This window comes from Alosa sapidissima, chromosome 11 (genome assembly GCF_018492685.1).
Source record: "Alosa sapidissima isolate fAloSap1 chromosome 11, fAloSap1.pri, whole genome shotgun sequence".
In the NCBI taxonomy this organism is placed as follows: Eukaryota; Metazoa; Chordata; class Actinopteri; order Clupeiformes; family Clupeidae; genus Alosa; species Alosa sapidissima.
In genome coordinates, this window is record NC_055967.1 from 16060824 (window position 1) to 16084849 (window position 24026).

Consider the following 24026-nt stretch of genomic DNA (forward strand, 5'->3'; position numbering starts at 1 on the left):
ACTGTTTTTATTTTACAGTAATGTATTGTAATTCAGTATTACTGGACATTACTATAATTCTACAGGTATTAGCTGCCAGTAATTTGCCAGTAGTTGCCAGTAGTTACTTGCCAGTAATTTACCGTAAATTCCACAAAAAATGTTTTACAGTGTAGGCCGACTCCAAAAAGCGCCCCCCCCCCCCAACCATGTAACAATGGGAGTTTCCAGCAAAGATCTTAGAGCTGAGTGCTCTAGAATCTTTGATTTCCAGAGAAACGAGCATGCTGTTGTCATAGAGGAAAGGGGACTGTAAATAGGAAATTGGTTATTTTTGTATTGGTAAATAGGAAATTGGTTATTTTTGTATTTTACATCAGTAGATAGATAGATAGATAGATACTTTATTGATCCCCAGGGGAAATTCAAGGTCTCAGTAGCATACAGACAACACACACACATTCACTAGCAGCAGAAAAAGTAATTAAAAGTATAATAATATAAAAACACAATTAAGCAATAAGGACAGTAGAAGATAAAGAATATACTAAATATACTAAAATACAAATTATACTAACTAACACTTAATCTAAATCAATTCTAAAAACAGTATCCACATAGTGGTGATTAATCAATCTAGGCGCTTGCAATGACTGAGGTAGGGACTGAGCCTGTGATTCTCTGTACAAGATGGACATCATTTTTGTAGTGTGAGCAAAGGCTACGCCAGTCTGAAATGCTGAATAGAATTTACAAGACAGAATTCCAGATAAATCATATGTGTGGCATAAACACCACAGACAACTGGCAATCAGAAAACTGCAAGTATAACCTTGAACAGAAATTGCCAGAGAACAAAAAGAAACTTGTTTATCAGCTATAAATTTTGCCTTTATGAAGTTTCAGTGCAAAAATAACATGTCTGCGTTTTTACCCATTTTCCCAGGGCACTTGGAATCAACCTTGTTTGTTGCAAGTATGATGTGGTGAGCACATTAGTAAATTTAATTAGAACTTCCTGCTAAACATTTCTCAAGGGTCTTAGTCTGTACCTCAGTCTTAATTTTAGTAATAAATGAAGAACTCAAGAAAAAAAAACAATAGCATTGATATTCTAGCTACAGTAGGTAAAGAAAATGGAAATCTGTGGGAGATGTAAGTGATTTGTGTATTCAGTTAGAAAAGCAGCCCTTGCGGTGGGGTTACATGATGTTGGGGACACAGAGGACTGGATTGTCTTCTGGACTGACTGGTCTGCCTTCATGGACCGCATCATGGACATGAAAAGGTAGGCTATCAGGTGAGGGAGTGAACTTGAAGGACACTCTCTATTGACTGCTTACTGATTGCTGCTGTGTAATCATGCCAACCTCGAAACCTCAATCGCATGCGATGCCTCTTTCCCAAAGAATACAACATCTTCCCAAAAACCTGGTGTTTACCTACAGATAAGACCCCCACACAGCTTCAGTGTGTGGACAGTACACTGTTTACTGTACACACACACACACACACACACACAGTTGAGCCTGATGCTAGTAAGGGTGGGGGTGTGCTGCAGATTGAAGAGTAGCCTATGAAATATTGAGCTGATGATTCCTACTTCAATTATTATTGTGTAATGCAAAACATTATGTTGGTAAAGTTACATTTCGTCAGTTGTAAATCGTTTGTAAGAGAATAGTTATCTCTCACATACATATTGAAAAGCCTCTCACTAGACAGAAATGGCAAATGGGAAACCTAGATATATTATGGAACATTATCTCTGTGACTTGAATGACCATGACCTTTAAGTATTATAGTATGATTCACACTATAGTTATGTTGAGTTCCAAGGATACTGTCGAATGTGGAAGCACAGAACGTTTATCTGTAAGCCTGACAGCGGATGCCAAGGCAAAGGCATCTACATCACTCGCCAGCCCCAGAGCATTGGCCCCAATGAGCACATCATCTGCCAGGCTTACATCTCCAAGGTAACGGCCCTGAGGCAAGCTCCTTCTGGCACTGTGACCACTCAGCTGTTTACAGGCTGATGCTGACATCACATCTTTCAGTCATCACACAGTTACGTGTTTTAATGGTTCCTTTGAATTGTGTATATATGGAAGTGTACAGTATAGGTTCTGCTGGAACTAATTAGACTTTTCTGTATTTAATGCTGACATTTTCCATTTTGTGTTATAACATGTGCTTCTCTCTCCCTTTGTTAACACTTATATGAGGACATGTTTTTGTTTGTGTGTCTGTTATAGCCCTTCATCATTGATGACTACAAATTTGATTTACGGCTGTATGTCCTGGTGACGTCATCTGATCCTCTCAGGATATTTTTGTACAAAGAGGGCCTTGTGCGCTTTGCGACATCTAAATACAGGAACCCTCATAACAACAACATAGTAAGATTTACGACAGCACTGTCCTGGAAGATATAGCCTTCTCTGTAACCTGGGTCTTATGTGTAATTGGTTGTACTCTCTTATTTTTTGGAGTGACATGTGCATGCATCTCACCAACTATGCCATCAACAAACATAGTGAGAAATTTGATCCTGATCACCAAAAAGGCAGCAAGAGGTAACTGTTCAAACTGTTAATGTAAAGACAAGTCACCAAAAGGGGGTGGTCATTTTTAAATAATCTTTGCTGTTGTTAAATGACAATTTTTGGATCAGAAAGCTCTCATGGCTGAGGTCCTGGCTAGGACAACACTCATATGATGCTCAGTCCATGTGAAAACGACATTGAGGATGTGATTACAAAGACGATTATTGTTGCAGAACCCGTCCTCCGACAGAACTACCGCACAGCCTTCCCCAGCACGTGGGCCCCAGCTCCTGCTTTGAGCTGCTGGGCTTTGACATACTGCTGGAGGTGGGCTAATGCTATGGAAGGACAATTAGGTGTAGCTTCTTTATGTTTTTTTTATCTTTATGTTTTTTTTTAATACAATTGATCCAATATCTACTAATATCTGTCTTTTAAACACAAGAAAAGCCTCATTCAACATTGATACAGTATTTCACTTTGAATCTGTGTTGTTCTTGAGGTTTATCTTGATGAAACTTTGGATTGCTTTGAAAGTGTATAAATGCTTTCCTTCCAACCGACATTCATGCAAAATTCTTCCAGTATACAAGGAATGTGGTGACCTGTATGTTGACAGGTCACCTTCTGGTTAAGTGTTGACAGTAATGCGAGAGTGAAGGTGACCGGTTACGATTGTTTTGTGGGGGATGGGGGCCCATCTGAAGATGAAGAGTGTATCTCTCAGTCATAAATAAGTAACTACTACATAAACTATCAGTGTCAGGTGGTCAGGCTAATTGATATGTACTGTATGTGTTCATGGAGGAGAAGCGTGTGGTTAAAGAACTAGGGGAACAGAGCAGGAAGAGCAGTGGTGGCCTCCAGGGGGACGAGAAGCCCGTGCGGAGGCAGCCCTCATCGCGACTGGGCCTTCACAGGGAGAGCCAACCAGTCTGGCTCAAGCAGTTGTGTAAGCTGTGTGTGTGTGTGTGTGTGTGTGTGTGTGTGTGTGTGTCAGGGTTTCCGTTGTCCGGTAATTACCGGACATTGGCCGGAAAAAAAATGAAATGTACGACAAAATTAAATCTCTCCGGTCAAATTGTCCGATTGAAATTGGCTAATAATCCCGTCCCCCTAACGCAATCTGAATTTGAGAATAAGCCTTAAAATGTAAGCCTATATTAAAGCAATACGTCCTCTGGCTATGTTTTTAAATGTGCAGGCTCTATGTTTGAAAGCTATTAAACAACACGCATAGCCTATGCTGCATTTCAAATAGGAAGCGCACGCTTATAACGTCCATGTTAAACAACGAACAAATGAGTAAGGCGGTTCAAACATGGCCAGGCCCAGGCAGACTAGCCTTAAAGGAATAATCCAGAGTAAAATGCACTTTAGATCGATTTACGGATGATTGGGGGTACATACGTTGAGTTGACATCAAAATCATGTAATTCGGATGTGTTTTGAGAAAGTTCGATTGTACCGTTTTTAGTCAAAACTCGTAGCCTGGAAGTGAGCAGGGCATATCAATTTCGCCGCTACAAAACACTATTTTTATACCTCTTCTACAGTTCCAAACAACATAACACTTACGTGGTAGTGAGTAGAGGGTCCCTAAAGCCAAACCGAAGTATCCCGAGGTCTTTATGTGGTCGGATAGAGAGTCCAGAATGAATTTCATCAAGCCAGTACCTTTCCGGAAATGTTGCCATCTTTGCTGCCATCTTTAGGGGAAAGTCCGTAGGAGTCGATTGCTGAGTGTGTTGTAACACGCTCTGGAAATTCACAATTTGCTCTCCATGCAAACATAGATACTGGCTAGATCTTGTTAGGCATGTTTACGTAAGTTAGGCTAATGAACATGTTGCATTCTATTCAGCCTGATTATGTCATTCTTTAAGCTACATAGCCTGTCTCCAGTTTTCCTCAACTTGACTAATTAAGAAAAGATAATAGGATATTTGACCGGCATATCATCAAAATGTCCGGAAAACGAAACCTCTGCCGGTCACTTTGACCAGCACCATTTTTTTCTAGCGGAAACTCTGGTGTGTCTGTGTGTGTCTGTGTGTGTGTGTGTGTGTCTGTGTCTGTCTGTCTGTCTGACTGTTCGTCCGTCCAAAGTGTATTTGGAAAGCCAGAGAGAGGCATTCATGTGTGTGTGTCTGGGTGTGTGTGTGTGTGTGTGTGTGTGTGTGTGTGTGTGTGTGTGTGTATCTGTATCTGCTGTAGACGGTGTGGGAGTCATACGAGATTAGTGAGGTGGAGGAGCTGGCGAGACAGCGTAGTGGCACAGAGGGACATACTTGTGAGGAAGTTGGGCTTGGTGAATGCCATCCAGAGTCTCCTACGGCCCAGAACTTATTACTGTATACCAGCCCAGACTCACCACCCAGTCAGCCAAGAACCGGTAAATTGCCAGAGTTTGTTTTATGACTCGTTTAGAGGAAAAGATGAGTCCAGATTTTTTCACCTTGTATTTTCCCTCATAATGAATAAAGTTTGTGCTGTTTGACTTACTGTATTCCTCAACAAACTCTACCCCAAATGCTTTTCATAAATAGTTTTTATGCTAAATATATTTTTGAGATTTGAGCTCTTTGTACTGTACATTGATCGATCATTCATTCATTCATTCATTCATTCATTCATTCATTCATTCATTTGTGTATTGTTGTGCTGAGTATGAATCCTTTTCTTGAATACCTGTCTGATGTGGTTCCTCCTTCTTGTGTTCCAGAGCCTACATCTGCAGGAGCACAACTTCATGAACTCAAAGCTTCAGACATCCTCTCCCCGCCACACTGTCACCCGTAAATCCAGCCTAATCCGGCCGCTTCTCCACAACTCCACCCACGGTTCTTCTGTGTCACATATGCCGATGCAGATCAACTTGCCAAGGCTGTGCCAACGACAGAAAAAGGTGGTTAAAGGGTCCAGACCTGATCAACTCCATGTCCGTGTGATCAATCTGGACATGCCCGACTCCGAGAATCTGGAACACAGACAGTGTGTGTGTGTGTGTGTGTGTGTGTGTGTGTGTGAGTGATAGTCTCAGGCCACTCTGCAGGCCTGCAGAAGAGTAATAAACACTTTAGTCGAGGACACCTGACTGAGTCTCAAGCCTGCTTCTTATTCAGCTCCATGGATGATTCAGTCTTACTGGAGTACTGGGATGCAACAGACCTGAGACCCAGCAGGTGAGTAGTTAACATAAATAAAAAGCTACAACTATAACTAAGACTTAGACTGTTCAGAAACAATTGTGCAGTGTGGTCACTCTTTATGGTCTCTGACAATAGCATTGCGTCATGACCAATATATATATAACTACGACAGTTAATCAATCTGTATCTATCTCTTACAGATTTGACTGACCTGTTACAAACTCTGAACACCACATCTGATTGCATAACTGTGTTTAACCCATATTTACAATAAATAACTATTTTTTGGTCAATAAACTGATTCCATTCTCTGTACTTTCTACTCTCTCTCTCTCTCTCTCTCTCTCTCTCTCTCTCTCTCTTATTTACGAAACAAACGTACAGCATAAAAGCATAAAATGTCAGAATGTCAGATGGTGTTATTTCCACGCAAAGCTTCTATCAATCTGGCCATGGATGGTGGGTCTGAACTTGTATGTGTAAGTTTTCGTATCAGCGTGGGCTTACGGTGCAGCACAGTAAATCTGGTGGAGGATTGGAAAGTTGGAAAGTTATATACTCAGGAAATATAGTGTGTGCGTGTGTGTGTGTGTGTGTGTGTGTGTGTGTGCACGTGACCCCGAATCTACGTGTCTCCAGAGAATATAGTCTCATACCATATTCCCTCAAGGTGGAGGCTACTGCCCAGAGAACTGGGTCATCACTTGACTCATTAGTCACAGTGGTTGCCATCCTGATTATGTTGCTCTCTACCAGTCTGCCTGTGTGCACCTGTCATACTGTGCAACCACACATCCTTCATTATAAAAGGGACACAATTCTTACTAAACTGTTGTTTTTAAGCCATGGCAGCACTCTTATGAAGTGTTTAACTAACCATACAATATGTTTGTGATGTCAAATCATAGTTTTAATGATGAGTATGTGTATCTTGCAGATGCTTTTGAACAACTAATTAACAATAACAGTCAACATTGCAATAACATTAAAAGTATCAATAGCAATAATCCAACATAAGACAAAGTACAACCAGAGAATCAATTGTTTTGAAGCATTTGTGAGTATAAGTTTCAAATGAACCATGCAATAGGCATACATAGCCTACCAATTTGTTTATGGGCTACAATTCTTAACTGCCATCCTACAGCTCAAGGTCAATGTTGCCAGATATAAATATTGTATTTTCTATTTATTATTTCTATTTAAGTTGAGCCGGCTCTCAGCCTAACAACTGTATTGGTATTGATGTGACATTTTTATTTCTATGTATTATGACAACAAAACAAAAGCATAGGTCTAACGCATTATTCTGACACTGCATTTTTCCTGTAAGTCATTTTTTGTTAATTTATTCTAGGCAAATGTACTCTCTGATTACAAGTACAGTTAGAACTTTTATTCTAAGTCTAAGAGTATTTAGGCTATTAGCGAACTAATTGAAATTCACCTCACCCCACCTCCGGTGTTCCAGTTTAGATGGTGAGCAGGTTAACTGGTGATATTTGCATAAAATCAGTGAATATTCAACATTTAAGACCCTGCCTACTTCTTATCTGCTCTGCCTCCAATAGTGCAGGTTTACATTTTCAGAAAGTGTTTGCAAGTGATACATAATGGATATCGCTGAAAACATCACCAGTGTATGTCTAATACATGTCCGTTTAAGCATTATCCACAAATATGACACATACTGAATGAATGGAAAAAAATAAAACTAGCGGTCTAGCTGGGATTCGAACAACACATGGACAAGAAAGTTGATCAGATTAGCTTCTATATCGTCTATACCACTACACTATGAGCCGTTGAAATTGATACTGGATTTCTATGTATATATTACACTTTTAGTCAAAGTTAACACAGGTTAACATATGTGAGAAATATACACCCATGTTAACTGGTGCTATCACAATTTAACATGGGCATATGCAAGCCTCAAAACAACAAAGCAGGTTAATCTTTGCCTCACATACCAAAACCTAACTGATGTACAACAAACTGGCATGTCCCCACTAACACTTTATTCCGTTTTGGGGGTTAATAATATGAAACACGTCAGTCATGTTGACATCCCAGAGGAACTGTGGTGCTTTCGGGGTTACAGAGCGGGAGTAAAAGTGAAGACGAGGCGTCGGGAGAAGAAATGGAGATACAAGCCCTCAGTTCCATCAATTGTGATGGGAAACGTGAACTCACTGGCTAACAAGACTGACAAACTGGCTGCCCTGGTAAGAAACCAGAGATTATACAGGAAATGTAGTTTGCTATGCTTTACGGAGATGCAAATCCCCTTCCTCCACAGGGAAAGTCAGACCACAACCTCATTCATCTCCAGCCAATGTACAAGCCCAAAGTACAGAGGCTACCAGTTGCCACACGCACCTTCAGAAAGTGGACAGCTGAAGCGGATGAGGCTCTGAGAGACTGCTTTGAGTACACTGACTGGAGTGTGTTACAGAATGGAGAGGACTTAGAGGAGGTCACACAGTGCACAACTGACTACCTGAACTTCTGTATGGACATTGTTGTTCCCACCAGAACTGTATGCTGCTTTCCCAATAACAAGCCTTGAATAACCAGCAATGTCAAGACCCTTCTTAATAGGAAAAAGATAGCGTACAGAGAGGGGGACATGGCTGAGGCGCGTGCAAGGGGAACTCAAAGTCAAGCTGAAGGAGGCTAAGGAGGACTACAGGTTAACTGGTGATATTTGCATAAAATCAGTGACTATTCAACAAGACCATGCCTACTTCTTATCTGCTCTGCCTCCAATAGTGCAGGTTTACATTTTCACAAAGTGTTTGCAAGTGAGACATAATGGATATCGCTGAAAACATCACCAGTGTATGTCTAATACATGTCCGTTTAAGCATTATCCACAAATATGACACATACTGAATGAATGGAAAAAAATAAAACTAGCGGTCTAGCTGGGATTCGAACAACACATGGACAAGAAAGTTGATCAGATTAGTTTCTATATCGTCTATACCACTACACTACGAGCTGTTGAAATTGATACTGGATTTCTATGTATATATTACACTTTTAGTCAAAGTTAACACAGGTTAACATATGTGAGAAATATACGCCCATGTTAACTGGTGCTATCACAATTTAACATGGGCATATGCAAGCCTCAAAACAACAAAGTAGGTTAATCTTTGCCTCACATACCAAAACCTAACTGATGTACAACAAACTGGCATGTCCCCACTAACACTTTATTCCGTTTTGGGGGTTAATAATATGAAACACGTCAGTCATGTTGACATCCCAGAGGAACTGTGGTGCTTTCGAGGTTGCAGAGCGGGAGTAAAAGTGAAGACGAGGCGTCGGGAGAAGAAATGGAGATACAAGCCCTCAGTTCCATCAATTGTGATGGGAAACGTGAACTCACTGGCTAACAAGACTGACGAACTGGCTGCCCTGGTAAGAAACCAGAGATTATACAGGAAATGTAGTTTGCTATGCTTTACGGAGATGCAAATCCCCTTCCTCCACAGGGAAAGTCAGACCACAACCTCATTCATCTCCAGCCAATGTACAAGTCCAAAGTACAGAGGCTACCAGTTGCCACACGCACCTTCAGAAAGTGGACAGCTGAAGCGGATGAGGCTCTGAGAGACTGCTTTGAGTACACTGACTGGAGTGTGTTACAGAATGGAGAGGACTTAGAGGAGGTCACACAGTGCACAACTGACTACCTGAAGTTCTGTATGGACATTGTTGTTCCCACCAGAACTGTATGCTGCTTTCCCAATAACAAGCCTTAAATAACCAGCAATGTCAAGACCCTTCTTAATAGGAAAAAGATAGCGTACAGAGAGGGGGACATGGCTGAGGCGCGTGCAAGGGGAACTCAAAGTCAAGCTGAAGGAGGCTAAGGAGGACTACAGAAGGAAGGTGGAACAGAAGTTGAAGGAGGCATGGGACGACATGAAAATTATAACTAGCCTGAAGAAGAGCAGCAGCTCTGTGGAGGGGGACCTAGGCAGGGCGAACCAGTTGAACCACTTCTACAACAGGTTTGACTGCCCTGCTCCAGCTCCAATTGGAGTGGTCTGTCCACCACCCCCGGCTGACTCAAACACGGCTCTTGTTTGCGTGCCTGCCCTACCCCCACCTCCCAGCCTCCCAGTCTCTCCAGCTCTGCATCCCGGTGACACCCAATGACCTAAGCCACCATCACCTCACACCCTGCCCCCGCCTGACGCCTCCTTGCCTGAACCTGTTGAGGCGTCCACGACTCTGGCAGCCTGACAGAGACATCAAGGAGGTGGTCATCCCCCAGCCCCAGCCCCCACCACCACACCCCCTCAATACCAGTGCAACACTCACCTCCACCATCACAGGCTATCGTACCCCCACCATCACGGGATATTGCACCCCTCCCCCACATGGCCATCACGAAAAATGAGGCGACAACGACCTCAGTCAACAGCCATCAGACACAGAGATCCCAGATGCACCCCTCCCCCTCCCTCCCCTTACAACCCCCATCATCACAGCAAATCAAGTGAGAGCTAAACTAAAGAAACTGCCCACAAATAAGGCAGCGGGGCCTGACAGACTGTGTCCAAGGCTACTCAAGGCCTGTGCTGCTGAACTGGGAGAGCCACTGAAGTGCATCTTCAATCTGAGTCTACGCCTTGGACAAGTTCCAACACTGTGGAAGACATCATGTCTCACCCCTGTCCCTAAAAAGCCACATCCTAGTGAACTTAATGACTACAGACCTGTCGCTCTAACATCACATGTGATGAAGACAATGGAGCGATTGGTCTTAGGCTCAGACCCCAGGTACGCCATGCACTAGACCTGTTACAGTTTGCATACCAGGAGAAAGTGGGCGTGGACGATGCCATCACTTATCTTCTACACAGGACACATTCTCACCTAGACAAGGGGAAAAGTGCTGTGAGAATCATGTTCTTTGATTTCTCAAGTGCTTTTAAAGCAACACCAAAGAACTTTTCCTCTGTCACACGCACCATTTGTTTATCCAGCACCGGCTTTGCAAATAACAATGTCCACAGACAAGGTAGAACATGTTGCATGATTTTATGAAAGTATAATGTATTGCGACATTAGATGCAAGTCAAACTTTAGTTTCTTATGTCTCATTCCATCGAACTACAGATCCGCTACCCGATCCGGCAAACTTACATAGTGCGGTTATAGCCAATAGAGGGCTGCAAAGGGAATGCAGAAAGTGCCGTTCACCCTGTTATGAGTTGATGAACCACTGAAACGATTTTGGAAACATTATTTTAAGGTACAAAAAACTCTTTGGTGTTGCTTTAACACCATCCAACCCCTCAGACTGGGAGACAAGATCTTGCAGATGGGTGTGGACGCTCACCTGGTAACCTGGATTACAGATTACCTGACTGAGCGACCACAGTTCGTCAGACTGAAGAACTGTCTCTCTGACACTGTGATCAGCAGCACCGGAGCACCACAGGGAACTGTGCTCTCTCCAGTCCTGTTCACCCTGTACACATCTGACTTCTGCTACAACACTGAGTCATGCCACATGCAGAAGTTTTCTGACGATACTGTAATTGTGGGGTGTATCAGGAACGGGCAGGAGGAGGAGTACAGGAGCCTGGTGGAGGACTTTGTGCAATGGTGCAAACTCAATCTCCAACTCAACACTTCAAAGGCCAAGGAGATGGTGGTGGATTTCCGCAGGTCTAAGCCCACTCTGCTACCAGTCTCCATTGATGGGGTCAATGTCGAGGTGGTAAGCACCTACACGTACCTGGGTCTCCACCTGGACAATAAACTGGACTGGTCAGCCAACACTGACGCACTCTACAAGAAAGGGCAGAGCAGGCTGTACTTCCTGAGGAGGCTGCACTCCTTCAATGTGTGCAGCAAGCTCCTCAGGATGTTCTACCAGTCTGTTGTTGCCAGCGTCCTCTTCTATGCAGTGGTATGTTGGGGAGGAAGCACAAAGAAGAAGGATGCGGGGCGACTTGACAGGCTGGCAAGAAAAGCTGGCTCTGTAGTGGGAGCTGAACTGGAGTGCATCACTTCAATATCTGACAAAAGGACCTTGAACAAACTGATCAACATCTTGGACAATGAGTGTCATCCACTCCACAACACTATTGTTAAGCAGAAGAGCCTGATCAGCTGGAGACTTCGCTCACTGCCTTGCAATATAGTTATATATATATATATATATATATATATATATATATATATATATATATATATATATATATATATATATGTAGCGGTATAGGACGTAGGCAGTGGAAATTGCACCTTGATTGGATGCCTTAATTGAATCAGGTGGTGGCTGCTTGGTGCTACACCTTTAAATCCAGCAAAATGCCAGTGTTTCATAAGTGTGTCTCGCCACCCAGACTCTTGGTTCCTTGGACTCTTGGTTGGTCACAAGCTAATCTTGGCCTGGTATTTGTGCGGTTAGTGCCGTGGTTACGTCCAAGGGCGACGAGACTCAATACAGGTTGGAGGTCGACCATCTGACCACGTGGTGCAGGGACAACAACCTCCTGCTGAACGTCAGCAAGACCAAAGAGATTGTTGTTGACTTCCGGAGAGGTCACACCCAACACCTGCCACTGACCATCGACGGTGCTGTGGTGGAGAGAGCGAGCAGCACCAAATTCCTGGGGGTGCACATCAGTGAAGACCTCTCCTGGACCACCAACACTGCATCACTGGCGAAGAGAGCTCAGCGCCGCCTGTACTTCCTGCGGAAACTCAGGCGAGCAAGTGCTCCACCAGCCATCATGACCACATTCTACCGAGGCACCATTGAGAGCATCCTCTCCAGCTGTATCGCTGTGTGGGGCGGAAGCTGCACTGAATACAACAGGAAAGCCCTGCAGCGCATAGTGAACACAGCTGGAAGGATTATTGGTGCTTCACTCCCCTCCCTGAAGGACATTTACACCACCCACCTCACCCGCAAGGCGACCAAAATTGTGAGTGATGCAAGTCACCCCGCTCACAATCTGTTTGATCTACTGCCCTCTGGGAAGAGGTACAGAAGCCTGCGCTCCCGCACTACCAGACTCACCAACAGCTTCATACACCAAGCTGTAAGGATGCTGAACTCTCTCCCTCCTCTCCCCCCTCCACCCTCAGCTACATAACATCCTGGACATTGGACCCACAATGGCCGCCTGCACTACTCCACTTGCACACTTGCACACTTGTACACTTTACAACTTGTTGTTGTTGTCCTGAAAACACAACACTTCTGCTGCTCTTACATAACTTGCACCACTATGCCACTTTCTTTCTTACTTAGGTCAAACAGAACTACCCAAGCCTTTTATTGGCCTGACTTTGCACTAGTATTTTATTGACTGTCTATGCACAATTTCAACCAAATTTTGCTGCTCTTATTTTTTCATTATTATATGTGCCCTCTTATTTACTTATTTACTTACTTTTTTGTTTACTTGAATGTTATGTTTGTCTGTGGACTTAAATTAGTAAAATATGTCTTGTCTTCACCGTGGGATAGTGAGAAACGTAATTTCGATCTCTTTGTATGTCTGGAACATGTGAAGAAATTGACAATAAAGCTGACTTTGACTTTGACGTCCAGCTCCTTGTCTCCACAAGCCCTCACCGGCTACAAATTGTGTCTGCGTGTGTCAATGAAAATTCACCGGTTTAGAGTGACCACTAACTTGCTGAGTGCTGTTGGTTGTACCGAAACTTTTGGCCTGGGTATGTACGAGTAAAAAAAAACAGACGGCTTAAAGTGATCGCTACGGAATTACAACTAAACAAGCTCCTGGCTAGACGCCGCGGCCCGTGTTCATACAGGAGGACCGTCGTACGCCACCTTGGCCACTGTTTTTCCTGTGCCCTGTTTTAGTATTCAGTTGTGTGCGTGCGTGCGTGCGTGTGTGTGTGAGCGAGCGTGTGTGTGGGAGGGAGGCCCACCGTGCTGCCCATCAGTCTCTTGTGTGTGTTGCTATATGTTTCATGTTTGTCTGTTGTATGTATTCTAGGCCATTGGGTTAGTGCAATATTCGGGGGGGTAGCAATCTTGTTGTGTGGCCACTAGATTGCTGTGTATAGTCAATGAATTGCTGTGTATAGTAAATGAATTGCTGTGTGTGTGACCTGTGACTTGCCCTATCTATATATTCTGTGTTTGTTGATGGAAACTTACTGAATCTTTGAGTGCTACTTATCCAAACACCTTAATCTTGCACGTTGTTGTCCCTGTGAGTTTGCTGCCCAGAGATCTAGTGTCTGTTCTAATGTGTGCTAATGTGTAATCTATGTGTATAATAAAATAAACTGTTTTTTTTTTTTACTTTTATAATACTCCAGTCCCTCTCTCCATTTATTTCCCTTTATTGGGATAGCCTGCTTGTAACATCTAAAAACTCAGATTGTTGGTTATCAACCTTTAATTGGTTAAAAGGCCCCCTAGGGGTCACATATAGATATATAGACGTTATTCTTGCACTGTTGCACTGTTTGACTTACTCATTTGCACCATCACCATGACACACCCTGATTCACACAGAGCACCTTACCTTACCTTATGCACAGAGAATCACAGGCTCAGTCCCTGCCTGTCATTGCAAGCGCATCTTGTTTGATTAATCACCCACTATGTGGATACTGTTTTTTTAGAATTGTGTTATTTAGTATAATTTGTATTTTAGTATATTTAGTATTTAGTATATATTTATCTTCTACTGTCCTTATTGCTTAGTTGTGTTTTTTATATTATATTATATACTTTTAATTACTTTCTGCTGTTAGTGTATGTGTGTGTATGTTGTCTGTATGCTACTGTGACCTTGAATTTCCCCTGGGGATCAATAAAGTATCTATCTATCTATCTATCTATGTGCAAAAGTTATCATAACTTAGTGTTATTACTAGTCTCGGTGAAGTTATGCAGTGAGCTGTGATTTGAAGTGAACATATGAAATTTATTTTCTCCGAGTTAGACTTATATTGTTTAATTTGTTGGTCCTAATTTGACGACACAAAATGGACATCATGGAAGCATATTTATGGATTACAAAACTTTGATGCAGCTATGAGAGAGTTTGATGACAGATGTTGCTATTTCAGATTTCCTCATAGCCTAAATTAGAAAATAGTTTAGCCTACTGCTCGTTCAGCAGCCTATTGCAAAACATTCACGTAGATGTGTTTGCTATAAAGAATATCTTGATCGATGGACAAATAAGCTGTCACAAGACAACATAGGCGTACCCATTCATTTAATGGGAACACCATGCTATATGTTAAATGACCAGTGGTGCAACTGGTTAGCAGGGCGGCCTATTGCTGGCTTGCTATTTTAGTGAGCAGTTCGAGGCCCACACGTGATCATTATTTTTGTGCATTATAATCACGATGACCTGCCCACAAAAAAACGTCTGAAGTGGGGTCATGCATGCAGTTTGTTGTAACTGTTTTGGTATGTGAGGCAAAATTAATCTGCATTATTCAAGGCTTGCATTCAATGTCATGTCACCAGTTATCATGGACATCAGTAGCTAGGTAGATGGTTGATGATGGCATTGAAGTTATTGCCCGTCTCTGTGGTGTAGTGGTAGTGCTGATTGAAATGTACATTTTGCCTCCGCGAGACTCCTGTTCGAAACCCAACAAAACCTTCGTTGTTTTACTTTGACACTTTGCAGTTTGCAGAGCATTTTGTGCGGATAATGCTTAAGCGGACATGCATTATACACGAACCGGTGATTTCCGTTTGTTTTCGGCAAGATCTTTCTTCATATTCTGTCTCACTGTGGGCTTGTGAAAATGTGAATCTCCCGTCACTCGAGGGGCGGAGGCAGAGCAAAGCGCTGTTAACAAGTAGGCAAGGTCTTGTTGAATATTCACGGATTTTATGCAAATATCACAAGTTAACCTGCTCACTATCTAACCTGTCAAAGATGATGATAGGCTACGTCTCACAGTCGAGGTGAGCGTGCAACAGGTTGTCCAGTTCGTCATCAGACTTGATTTGACTCGCCAGTGCTGCTATTCTAGCTTATACGCCGGACGTCTGTGACTGTTCCAAGTCACTCTGATCCATTAACGATGGGGTGTTTGGACAGCATGAGAGAATGCTGTGACAGGCCGAAAAACACAAATATTAGAATTAGTTTCCCTGCCGTCTGCTTCGTTTGGCAGACTGCGATGATTATCCTCTTTGGAGTTTTCATCCGTTATGATGAGGAATCCGACACTCACTGGGTAGAGTACAAAAAGGAAAAAAATATCACGAGTGATGCTGAAAATGATTTCTACTTCAGATATCCAAGTGAGTAACCTACCTTTTACCTTACGTAGTCCTATGTTAATTAAATATGAACGATCTCTCTCTCTCTCTCTCTCATATCTCTCTATAGCCTACAGTATACGCGGTCAAATGTTTGGGATCACTTAGAAATGTCCACTCTATTATAGACAGAATACCAGCTGAGATCAGTTGCATTGTTTTTTTTTAATCGGGGCAGCAGTTTTCTGGACAGGGTGCTTGACTGTTGTAGAAAGAAATGGCTGATCTTTAATGCAATGTCTACATTGCCCATTATCAGCAACTATTCATCCAATGTTCCAAAGGCACATTCTGTTTACTAATCTGAAATCATTTTAAATGGCTAACTGAGAGAACATTGGAGAACCCTTCTACAATTATATAAGCATAGGCTATTAAGTAGCCTAACCTCTGTTGAAAGTGAAGACTATGCTATGCTACCTACTATGGTCCACTGTGTGTTAACATGATGTGCTTGTGATACACAGGAGTACTGCCAACACAGCCTGTGTTTTACCTCGCACAAGCGTAGGTGTTATTTTCCGCTTGTTCAAGATCTGACTGGGTGTGGTGGGTCTACCTGGTCTACCACAGCTAACTTCTTCTGGTGGCAGTGTCAGATTATAAAGATTATATCTCAGATATAGCATCAGGTCACTGCGGACTATTGAGATCACTTAAAAAGACTACCCATCTGTGGGACTGAATTTAATGCTGAGGTATAGGTTTCATCCTACAAAGGTGAAATACAGCCACTCCCTCATGTTCCAGTCACCCTGGACCTGTAACGAGATGTATTGTGTAAACAGGCCAGACTGTTGATGTTCTGAGTGAGAATAATGGTAGTACTACTACCAGGTTCGACAAAATTAATAATTTAGAAAATAATAATTAAATGAAAGAGAACAAAATTAAGATGAAATACACTTTTACCTTGGGCAGAACCAATTTACTTTCAGAAAACAAAATGACAAATGTAAAAGGATACAAAATGTGCAACACCCCAACCCCCCACCCCACGTATGAACGTGGCATAACAGGTGGCCTTTTGTGTGTAGGTATGCAGCGTTCTGAATCAGTAACTGATAGGAGATGTGTAGGCTATTGAAAGATATTTTTTTATTAATGAGCTTGGATTTTTCTGTAATGGCAATGTAGCCAAATGCAATAAAGCCCAAACAGATACAGAATGTAGTGTATCATGTTTGAGCACTCAAGTGCTCAGTGTTTTCATGATCACTAATGTCATTTATACACATGATCACTGTAATGTCATTTATACACCTAATTATGGAGAGAGGCCTAATATGTAACAGTAACTCTCACCATAACCATAACAAAGCTTGACAAGATGGCTACTCTTATCATGGTGGTTTCTAACACTACTAGTTACCCTGTGACAATAAAATGCTGTAGAATTAGTCTGATAAAGTTTTGTAACCTTCCTCTTTGTGGTAGTTCGACCCCTTTCACTGAAACACTCTGGAAAGGCTACTGCAGTGATGGCCATCAACCACACCTGTCTTCCTGACATTGTACCATAGACAGTAAAGCCAAAGATCCTTGATTACTAGCCTCTCGCTCCGCTTTAACCCTCTCTGGTAAAGCATTGTACCCTATAGAGAGGCGAAGTCCCGCCCCTTCCGTTTGCCTCCATGGGACCTATCTTTCAAAAAAATTTGAACGCCAGTCTATGGCGAAAAAGAAATTATTTTCTGGTCCCGGTTGACTTGTGCCTTGAATTACCCATATGATGTTTGTCCATTTTAAAGACAATTTTTCATTTTAAAGACATTTGCAGTTTGTTTCGTAACTATAGAATAGGCCTTTATCACGGCAGCCCACGGGCAGCTGAAGCAGGGCTGTTCAATTTCCTGTTGGCAGGCAAACCACAGGTGTTCCTAAAAACATTAACGAGGCCTCTGGTTGAAGTAACTGTGGCCGAATCTGAAACTTAATTAGAAACACCTGTGCTCACACAGGAACAGGGCTGTTCACTTCCTACTTCGGCTGCCGTGATAAAGGCCTATTACAACATTGTGAAAGATCGTAATTCCAACGACTACAAACCCATCAGTCGCGCTAGTGACGTTAGCTCATTCACAGCCACAGTAGATTGTACAAGCATACCAGCAACAGATCTTAATTGGGCTTTCCTTGCCGATGAAAATACCATGAGTCAGAGGATTAAACACATCAGGTAAGTTGTATTTGTCCATAGACTATACATTAGATACTGTTAAGTGACATAGCAGGCAGCAAGATGCAACCGTTAACTACCATAACAGCCTACGTTGGTGACGTACATCGTTCGAGACGAGAGATGTAGTCCACTGAGCGGATTCGCACAAAACCAACATAACTTTTGAAGTCTATCGAACAACAGTACTTTCTTGACGTGAATTAAATTCACACACATCATATGTGAAATTCGTGGCACAATTCAAACTGGACCAAAAAATAATTGTTATCTCTCCATTAACTCCCGTTCATATTTTTTGGAAAGATAGGTCCCATGGACCGGAAGTAGAAGGGAGTGACTTCGGCTCTCTATGTACACTAAAACATGATGTCATCATGGCTAAACAGCTTATCTAGATTCCGTGCTTCCAGTTAATAGATTTTCAATTTATCTTTCATCCATCTGCGAAGTCATTGGAACTTTACAAACAAGTTATGCTTTATAAGTTCCACATGTCTGGATTGGTCAGATGGATCACCATATGGGTCAAACATCCCTGCCTTGACCCCTGCTTCAGATTGCTCAATGAGCGCTGCTTGTTTCCTGTCTCCACCAGGCTTCCAAGACGTGCATGTGATGATCTTTGTGGGCTTCGGTTTCCTCATGACCTTCCTCCAGCGCTACAGCTTCAGCGGCGTGGGCTTCAACTTCCTCATCGCCGCCTTCGGCATCCAGTGGGCACTGCTGATGCAGGGCTGGTTCCACTCTCTGGACTACACTGACGGCAAGATCAAAATTGGAGTGGAGAGGTAGGGTTGGTTTGTGACCATGAAAGGGGATGGTGGAGGAAGGATCGATAGGTTGGGAATGGATATGATTGATAGCTGTTGTTTTGTGGTTTCTTTGTCTGTCACAGAAGTCATTACGATTTGGCTTATTTAAGTTTGTTGTTCCACAGCCTGATCAACGCAGACTTCTGTGTGGCGGGCTGTTTGATCGCTTACGGAGCCATCTTAGGAAAAGTCAGTCCAGTTCAGCTGATGGTGTTGACATTATTTGGTGTGACACTGTTTGCCATAGAGGAATACATCATCCTAAACATCATCCATGTAAGTGCCAACAATTACATATTCAGCAGGTACATCATTTATAGTGATTGTCAGAGAGACTACAGTTTATACAATAGATATCAAATGCACTTGCACATGAATGCACTTTTACTCCGTCTCCTGTTACATGTTGAGCTGTGTATTGATCATCTGTCTCATGAGCCTATTTTCTTATTTTTCAATTACAAAAGAAATCAAACAAGGTGTTACCTTTTAAGGCTAGAGGATGTATTCAGGGTCTGAGGGGGTATGATGGGATATGTTTGATGCACAGGCCAAAGATGCTGGGGGATCCATGGTGATTCACACATTTGGAGGTTATTATGGTCTGTCCATCTCCTGGGTTCTATACCGACCAAATTTGGAGCAGAGCAAGCGTCTCCATGGATCTGTTTACCATTCAGATGTCTTTGCTATGATCGGTGAGCTACTGAAAATAAAGAGCACATTTTACCTTCAACAGAAAACCTTTGGACCATCTATTTTGTTTTTGCCTTATGATAGAAATGATATAGTGTAGGTACTAGGTATATTAAACTGATTGCCATAAATATGAACCATTCATATCCCTATTTTTCCAGGAACCCTTTTTCTGTGGATGTTCTGGCCCAGTTTCAACTCAGCCATCACTGACCACGGGGACGGGCAGCACCGGGCGGCCATCAACACATACCTGTCCCTGGCCTCAACGGTGCTCACCACGTTCGCCATCTCCAGTCTCTTTCAGAAAACAGGCAAAGTTGACATGGTAAGTCATTTTGCCTTGATTTAGCCGATTGATTTAGCCGATTTAGCCAATGACACAATAACACTACACTCTCCCTCTTCGTGTATAATGGGTGCCCTTTCCAAAAACAAAAAAACTTTCCATCCATAAAACCAAACACTAATCCATGAATATAAAGCACAAACTGCTGGAGCTTTAATCCAAATGGTCGGCTTATAATTTTGTTACCAGCGGTGGAGAAGTTCATCCTTCTCTCTCTGCCTCCACCTAGGTGCACATCCAGAACTCCACCCTGGCCGGGGGTGTTGCTGTGGGCACAGCAGCAGAGTTCATGCTGATGCCATATGGGTCTCTGATTGTGGGCTTCTGCTGCGGGATCATCTCCACTTTAGGCTACATCTTCCTCACAGTGAGTACTGTACAGTGAGTGGGCAGCCGTGGCCCACTGGTTAGCACTCTGGACTTGTAACCGGAGGGTTGCCGGTTCGAGCCCCGACCAGTGGGCCACGGCTGAAGTGCCCTTGAGCAAGGCACTTAACCCCTCACTGCTCCCCAAGCGCCGCTGTGGTTGCAGGCAGCTCACTGCGCCGGGATTAGTGTGTGCTTCACCTCACTGTGTGTTCACTGTGTGCTTTGTGTGTTTCACTAATTCACGGATTGGGTTAAATGCAGAGACCAAATTTCCCTCACGGGATCAAAAGAGTACTTATACTTACTTACTACTGACACAGGACCCCATCAAAAATAGCAGAGGATAGCATTGCATAAATGATTCCTGTCTTCTATGTTTTAAATGGCCTATGTTTGAATTCAGGATCTACTGAGAGCATGTTGGTTTTGTGCGATTGAAGAAATTAAAGTAATTAAACTACTACATTTGTGGCTTACAGCCCTTCATGGAGCGAAAGCTCAAAATCCAAGACACGTGTGGCATCCACAACCTTCATGCCATGCCCGGCGTGATCGGGGGCATCGTTGGCGCCATCACCGCCGCGGCAGCAAGCAAAGAAGTCTATGGGACAGAAGGGTGAGTGCCTTTCTGCCACTGAGCCGGCTTGCTTTCATAAGTGATGACTGATGGCCTCAGAGCAGCATGGCTTGTGTCCTCTCTGTGTTGATGCAGGTTGATAAACACTTTTGACTTTGAGGGGCATTTTGAAAGATCGCCTACGGTTCAGGGAGGATACCAGGCAGCAGGGCTGTGTGTGGCCATAGTCTTTGCCATTGGTGGAGGTATTTTTGTAGGTGGGTACCAGTCTCAGTAGAATTTGGTGCAGCCCCTCAATAGCATATTAAAAGCATGACGTTAAAAGGGTTTCTGCTCTACAGGTTGTATCCTGAAGTTGCCCATATGGGGCGATGTTGCAGATGAACATTGCTTTGATGACGAGTTTTACTGGGAGGTAGGGCTTCAAACTGCTTCCGACTGTATGCTTTTTTGTGTTTTCATGGAAGTGAGTTCATCTTTGTAATGGAAACACGTGCCACTGATCTAGCACTGATCGTGATTACAGGATAAACAGGTGGCCTGTTGGAAACTTTCCACGTGTCTATGTGTCCTTCACTCTGTTGTGTGCACCACTATTTAAAGAACTGTCCAGTCATGGTTGTAATGGTTCCTTGGATTTGTTTTTGCCAAGAGGCACATGAGGGCCCAAAAGGAGAAGTACATTCCTGATACAGTTTCTGTCTGTCTGTCTGTCTGTCTGTCTGTCTGTCTGTCTGTCTGTCTGTCTGTCTGTCTGTCTGTCTCTCTGTCTGAATAGGTGCCAGAAGAGGAAGAAAGTCTTCATCCCGTTCTGGAGTACAACAACCACATGATGATAAACAAGCGCACAGACATGTAAGTCTGACTGTCAGACAGACATGTAAGCCAGACTGATATTTTTCAAGCTTTCCACTGTTTCTATTTTCTTATTGTAATTGCCTTATATCAACAAAACCTGTATCTGGGCTTACTGTTTTACTCAGAACTTAACTGTTGATATCCCTGTCCAATCTATTCAGATCTGTTGCACTTTCATTCCACAAGGTGTCACTAGATCCCCTTGGTATGAAAGAGGGCCATGATGTCATTGCCTTAACCTGCCTTTCTCATTAACAGGGTGGAGTCTAATTTCTCAGAACCGCAAACTTAAAGCAGCATCAGAATGCTGCAGACATCTGAACACACATTCACACACATAAACACCATGCACTCTGTACACTATACACTCACACATATAAACACCATGCAATCTTCACACTTATGCACTCACACATACATGCTGCAATGCTGATCCTTGTGCAAGACTGTCAGCTGCTTGGAATTTTCTTTTAAGAATAACACAAATGTATGCCTACCAAAAAGAGTAACACAACAAAGTGGCTTTGAATGCAATATATTTGAATATAATAATCACTTTGTTTGTTTGAATGTAATTGAATGGAGCCTTTTACCAAGGATTTTACAAATGATAATACTGCTATTATGGAAATGCTGAAAATTGCAATATAAATTATGAAATCTAAAATACTTTGAGGTGGAATTTTGATTTTGTGTGTTTGTACCATTCTGAAATGTGTAAATTGTTTTCATATGAATGTAAAACTTAATAATTAAATAATTAATAATTCAATATTAGAAGTCCTACTACTGAAGTATTAATAATTCAATATTAGAAGTCCTACTACTGAAGTATTAAAATGTCATCGGCAAACCCCAGGACCTGTTGTCTTGGCATCTATTGCTGTTTAAAACCAATTCAATCAATACATGTAGTCATAGACCTGGTTCAAAAGTGTTGGTCTTGTCCAGCTTTATTTGTTCGTAGTACTGGATCAAAAGTCCTCTATCATTCAGCCTTTAAAAATCTAGAATGTTCTCTTCAGTGAATACCAACCTCTATATAATGCTAAATATAATGATGTTTACATCCAAATTTAGCAAAGTCACATTCTCTCTCTCCCGCTCTCTCGCTCTCACTCCTTTGCTGTTCTGAAGTTCAGTCCATTGTTTTTTTTGGTCCTTGCTCTAGTGGCTTTTAAAATATTGTGATGTTTTCTCTGGTTGTGCTGTCCTCCTGGGCTGTCTCTCCCAGGTCAAGGTTAGGTGAAAAAGCCGTCCCTCTGGGCTGTTTGAGTTGATGGGATGAGGAAGTACTTTTACTTTAATGACCTTTTTGTACAAAAGTCATTGGGTCTCGTGTGAAATTCAGGTCATTACTTTGTAAGCCACACTTGTCTGGTTCTGGTCACAAATATACTGCATAATTTCACTATAACTCTTTAACAAGTTACCATTCTATTTGCTTTGCTTGTGAAAATTAAACTTCAACTCGTAAAGGTTCCCTACACCATATCAAGCTGAAATTCTCTTATCTGAGTCCTTTGTATAAACCTGGCCTCAATTCCAATAATCTACAGAAAGCTTAATGATGGACTTTCTCATACTGTGTTAACCCATTTCAGCTAAGCAGGTATGGTACAAGTACTCAATTTAAACCATACTGTCTCCCCACTCCTCTTTTCCCAGACTCCCCAATCACCACTCCTATCACACACACACACACACACACACAAACACACCCCACCCTTAAGATGACTGCTCAACATGTTTATTCATTAGCCCCTTAACGGTAAGATACAGGACCCTGTTAAAACTAAATCAAGCCCCTTTCATGATATGATCCTTTTGTGGCTGTCAAAGAGGACTTTGCAGGACAAGGAGGCGGTAGTCCTGATGGGCCATAACCTGTGAGAATGAGGTGGGGGTGGTCGGGGTGGATGATGGTGGTGTTGGTTGGACTAGACCTCAGACACATGACCCTGTTTACTATTCCGACCAGTGGAAGAGGCGCAGTCACAATGGCGGGAACTGAGTGAGTGAGTGAGAGAGAGAGAGAGGGGATTAAGGCTAACCCGCCCAGACACAGAGAAAGAGAAAGACACAGAGAGCCAGAGAAAAGAGGCAGGGAGCATTAAAAGAGGAGGGAGAGGGAGAAGAGAGGCCCCCCTTTCACCACTGATGACTGATTGCCTGTCTGGATGTT

At 42.7% G+C, this 24026-nt stretch overlaps 2 protein-coding genes across 4 annotated transcripts; both read left to right on the top strand.

The window, feature by feature from the left end:
• The first annotated feature begins 914 nt into the window (after positions 1-914).
• Positions 915-3353, top strand: LOC121723640 (tubulin polyglutamylase TTLL13-like). Its single transcript, XM_042109510.1, has 3 exons — positions 915-1267; positions 1802-1958; positions 2238-3353. The coding sequence occupies exons 1-3, from the start codon at positions 1242-1244 to the stop codon at positions 2415-2417; spliced, it is 363 nt and encodes a 120-aa protein (XP_041965444.1). The 5' UTR covers positions 915-1241; the 3' UTR covers positions 2418-3353.
• A 2338-nt stretch (positions 3354-5691) lies between these two features.
• Positions 5692-22510, top strand: rhcgb (Rh family, C glycoprotein b). 3 transcript variants are annotated; one of them, XM_042109508.1, is made up of 11 exons: positions 5692-5713; positions 18776-18968; positions 19118-19268; positions 19543-19690; positions 19850-20016; positions 20267-20404; positions 20886-21022; positions 21119-21240; positions 21325-21398; positions 21762-21838; positions 22100-22510. In XM_042109508.1, exons 2-11 carry the CDS (start codon positions 18796-18798, stop codon positions 22131-22133), a joined length of 1221 nt encoding a protein of 406 aa, XP_041965442.1. In that variant the 5' UTR covers positions 5692-5713; positions 18776-18795; the 3' UTR covers positions 22134-22510. The 3 variants fall into 3 exon arrangements, with proteins under 3 accessions (XP_041965442.1, XP_041965440.1, XP_041965439.1); XM_042109506.1 differs by lacking the exon at positions 5692-5713 and adding an exon at positions 15614-15980 and having other exon boundaries at positions 21762-21863; XM_042109505.1 differs by lacking the exon at positions 5692-5713 and adding an exon at positions 15614-15980.
• Positions 22511-24026: the final 1516 nt, after the last annotated feature.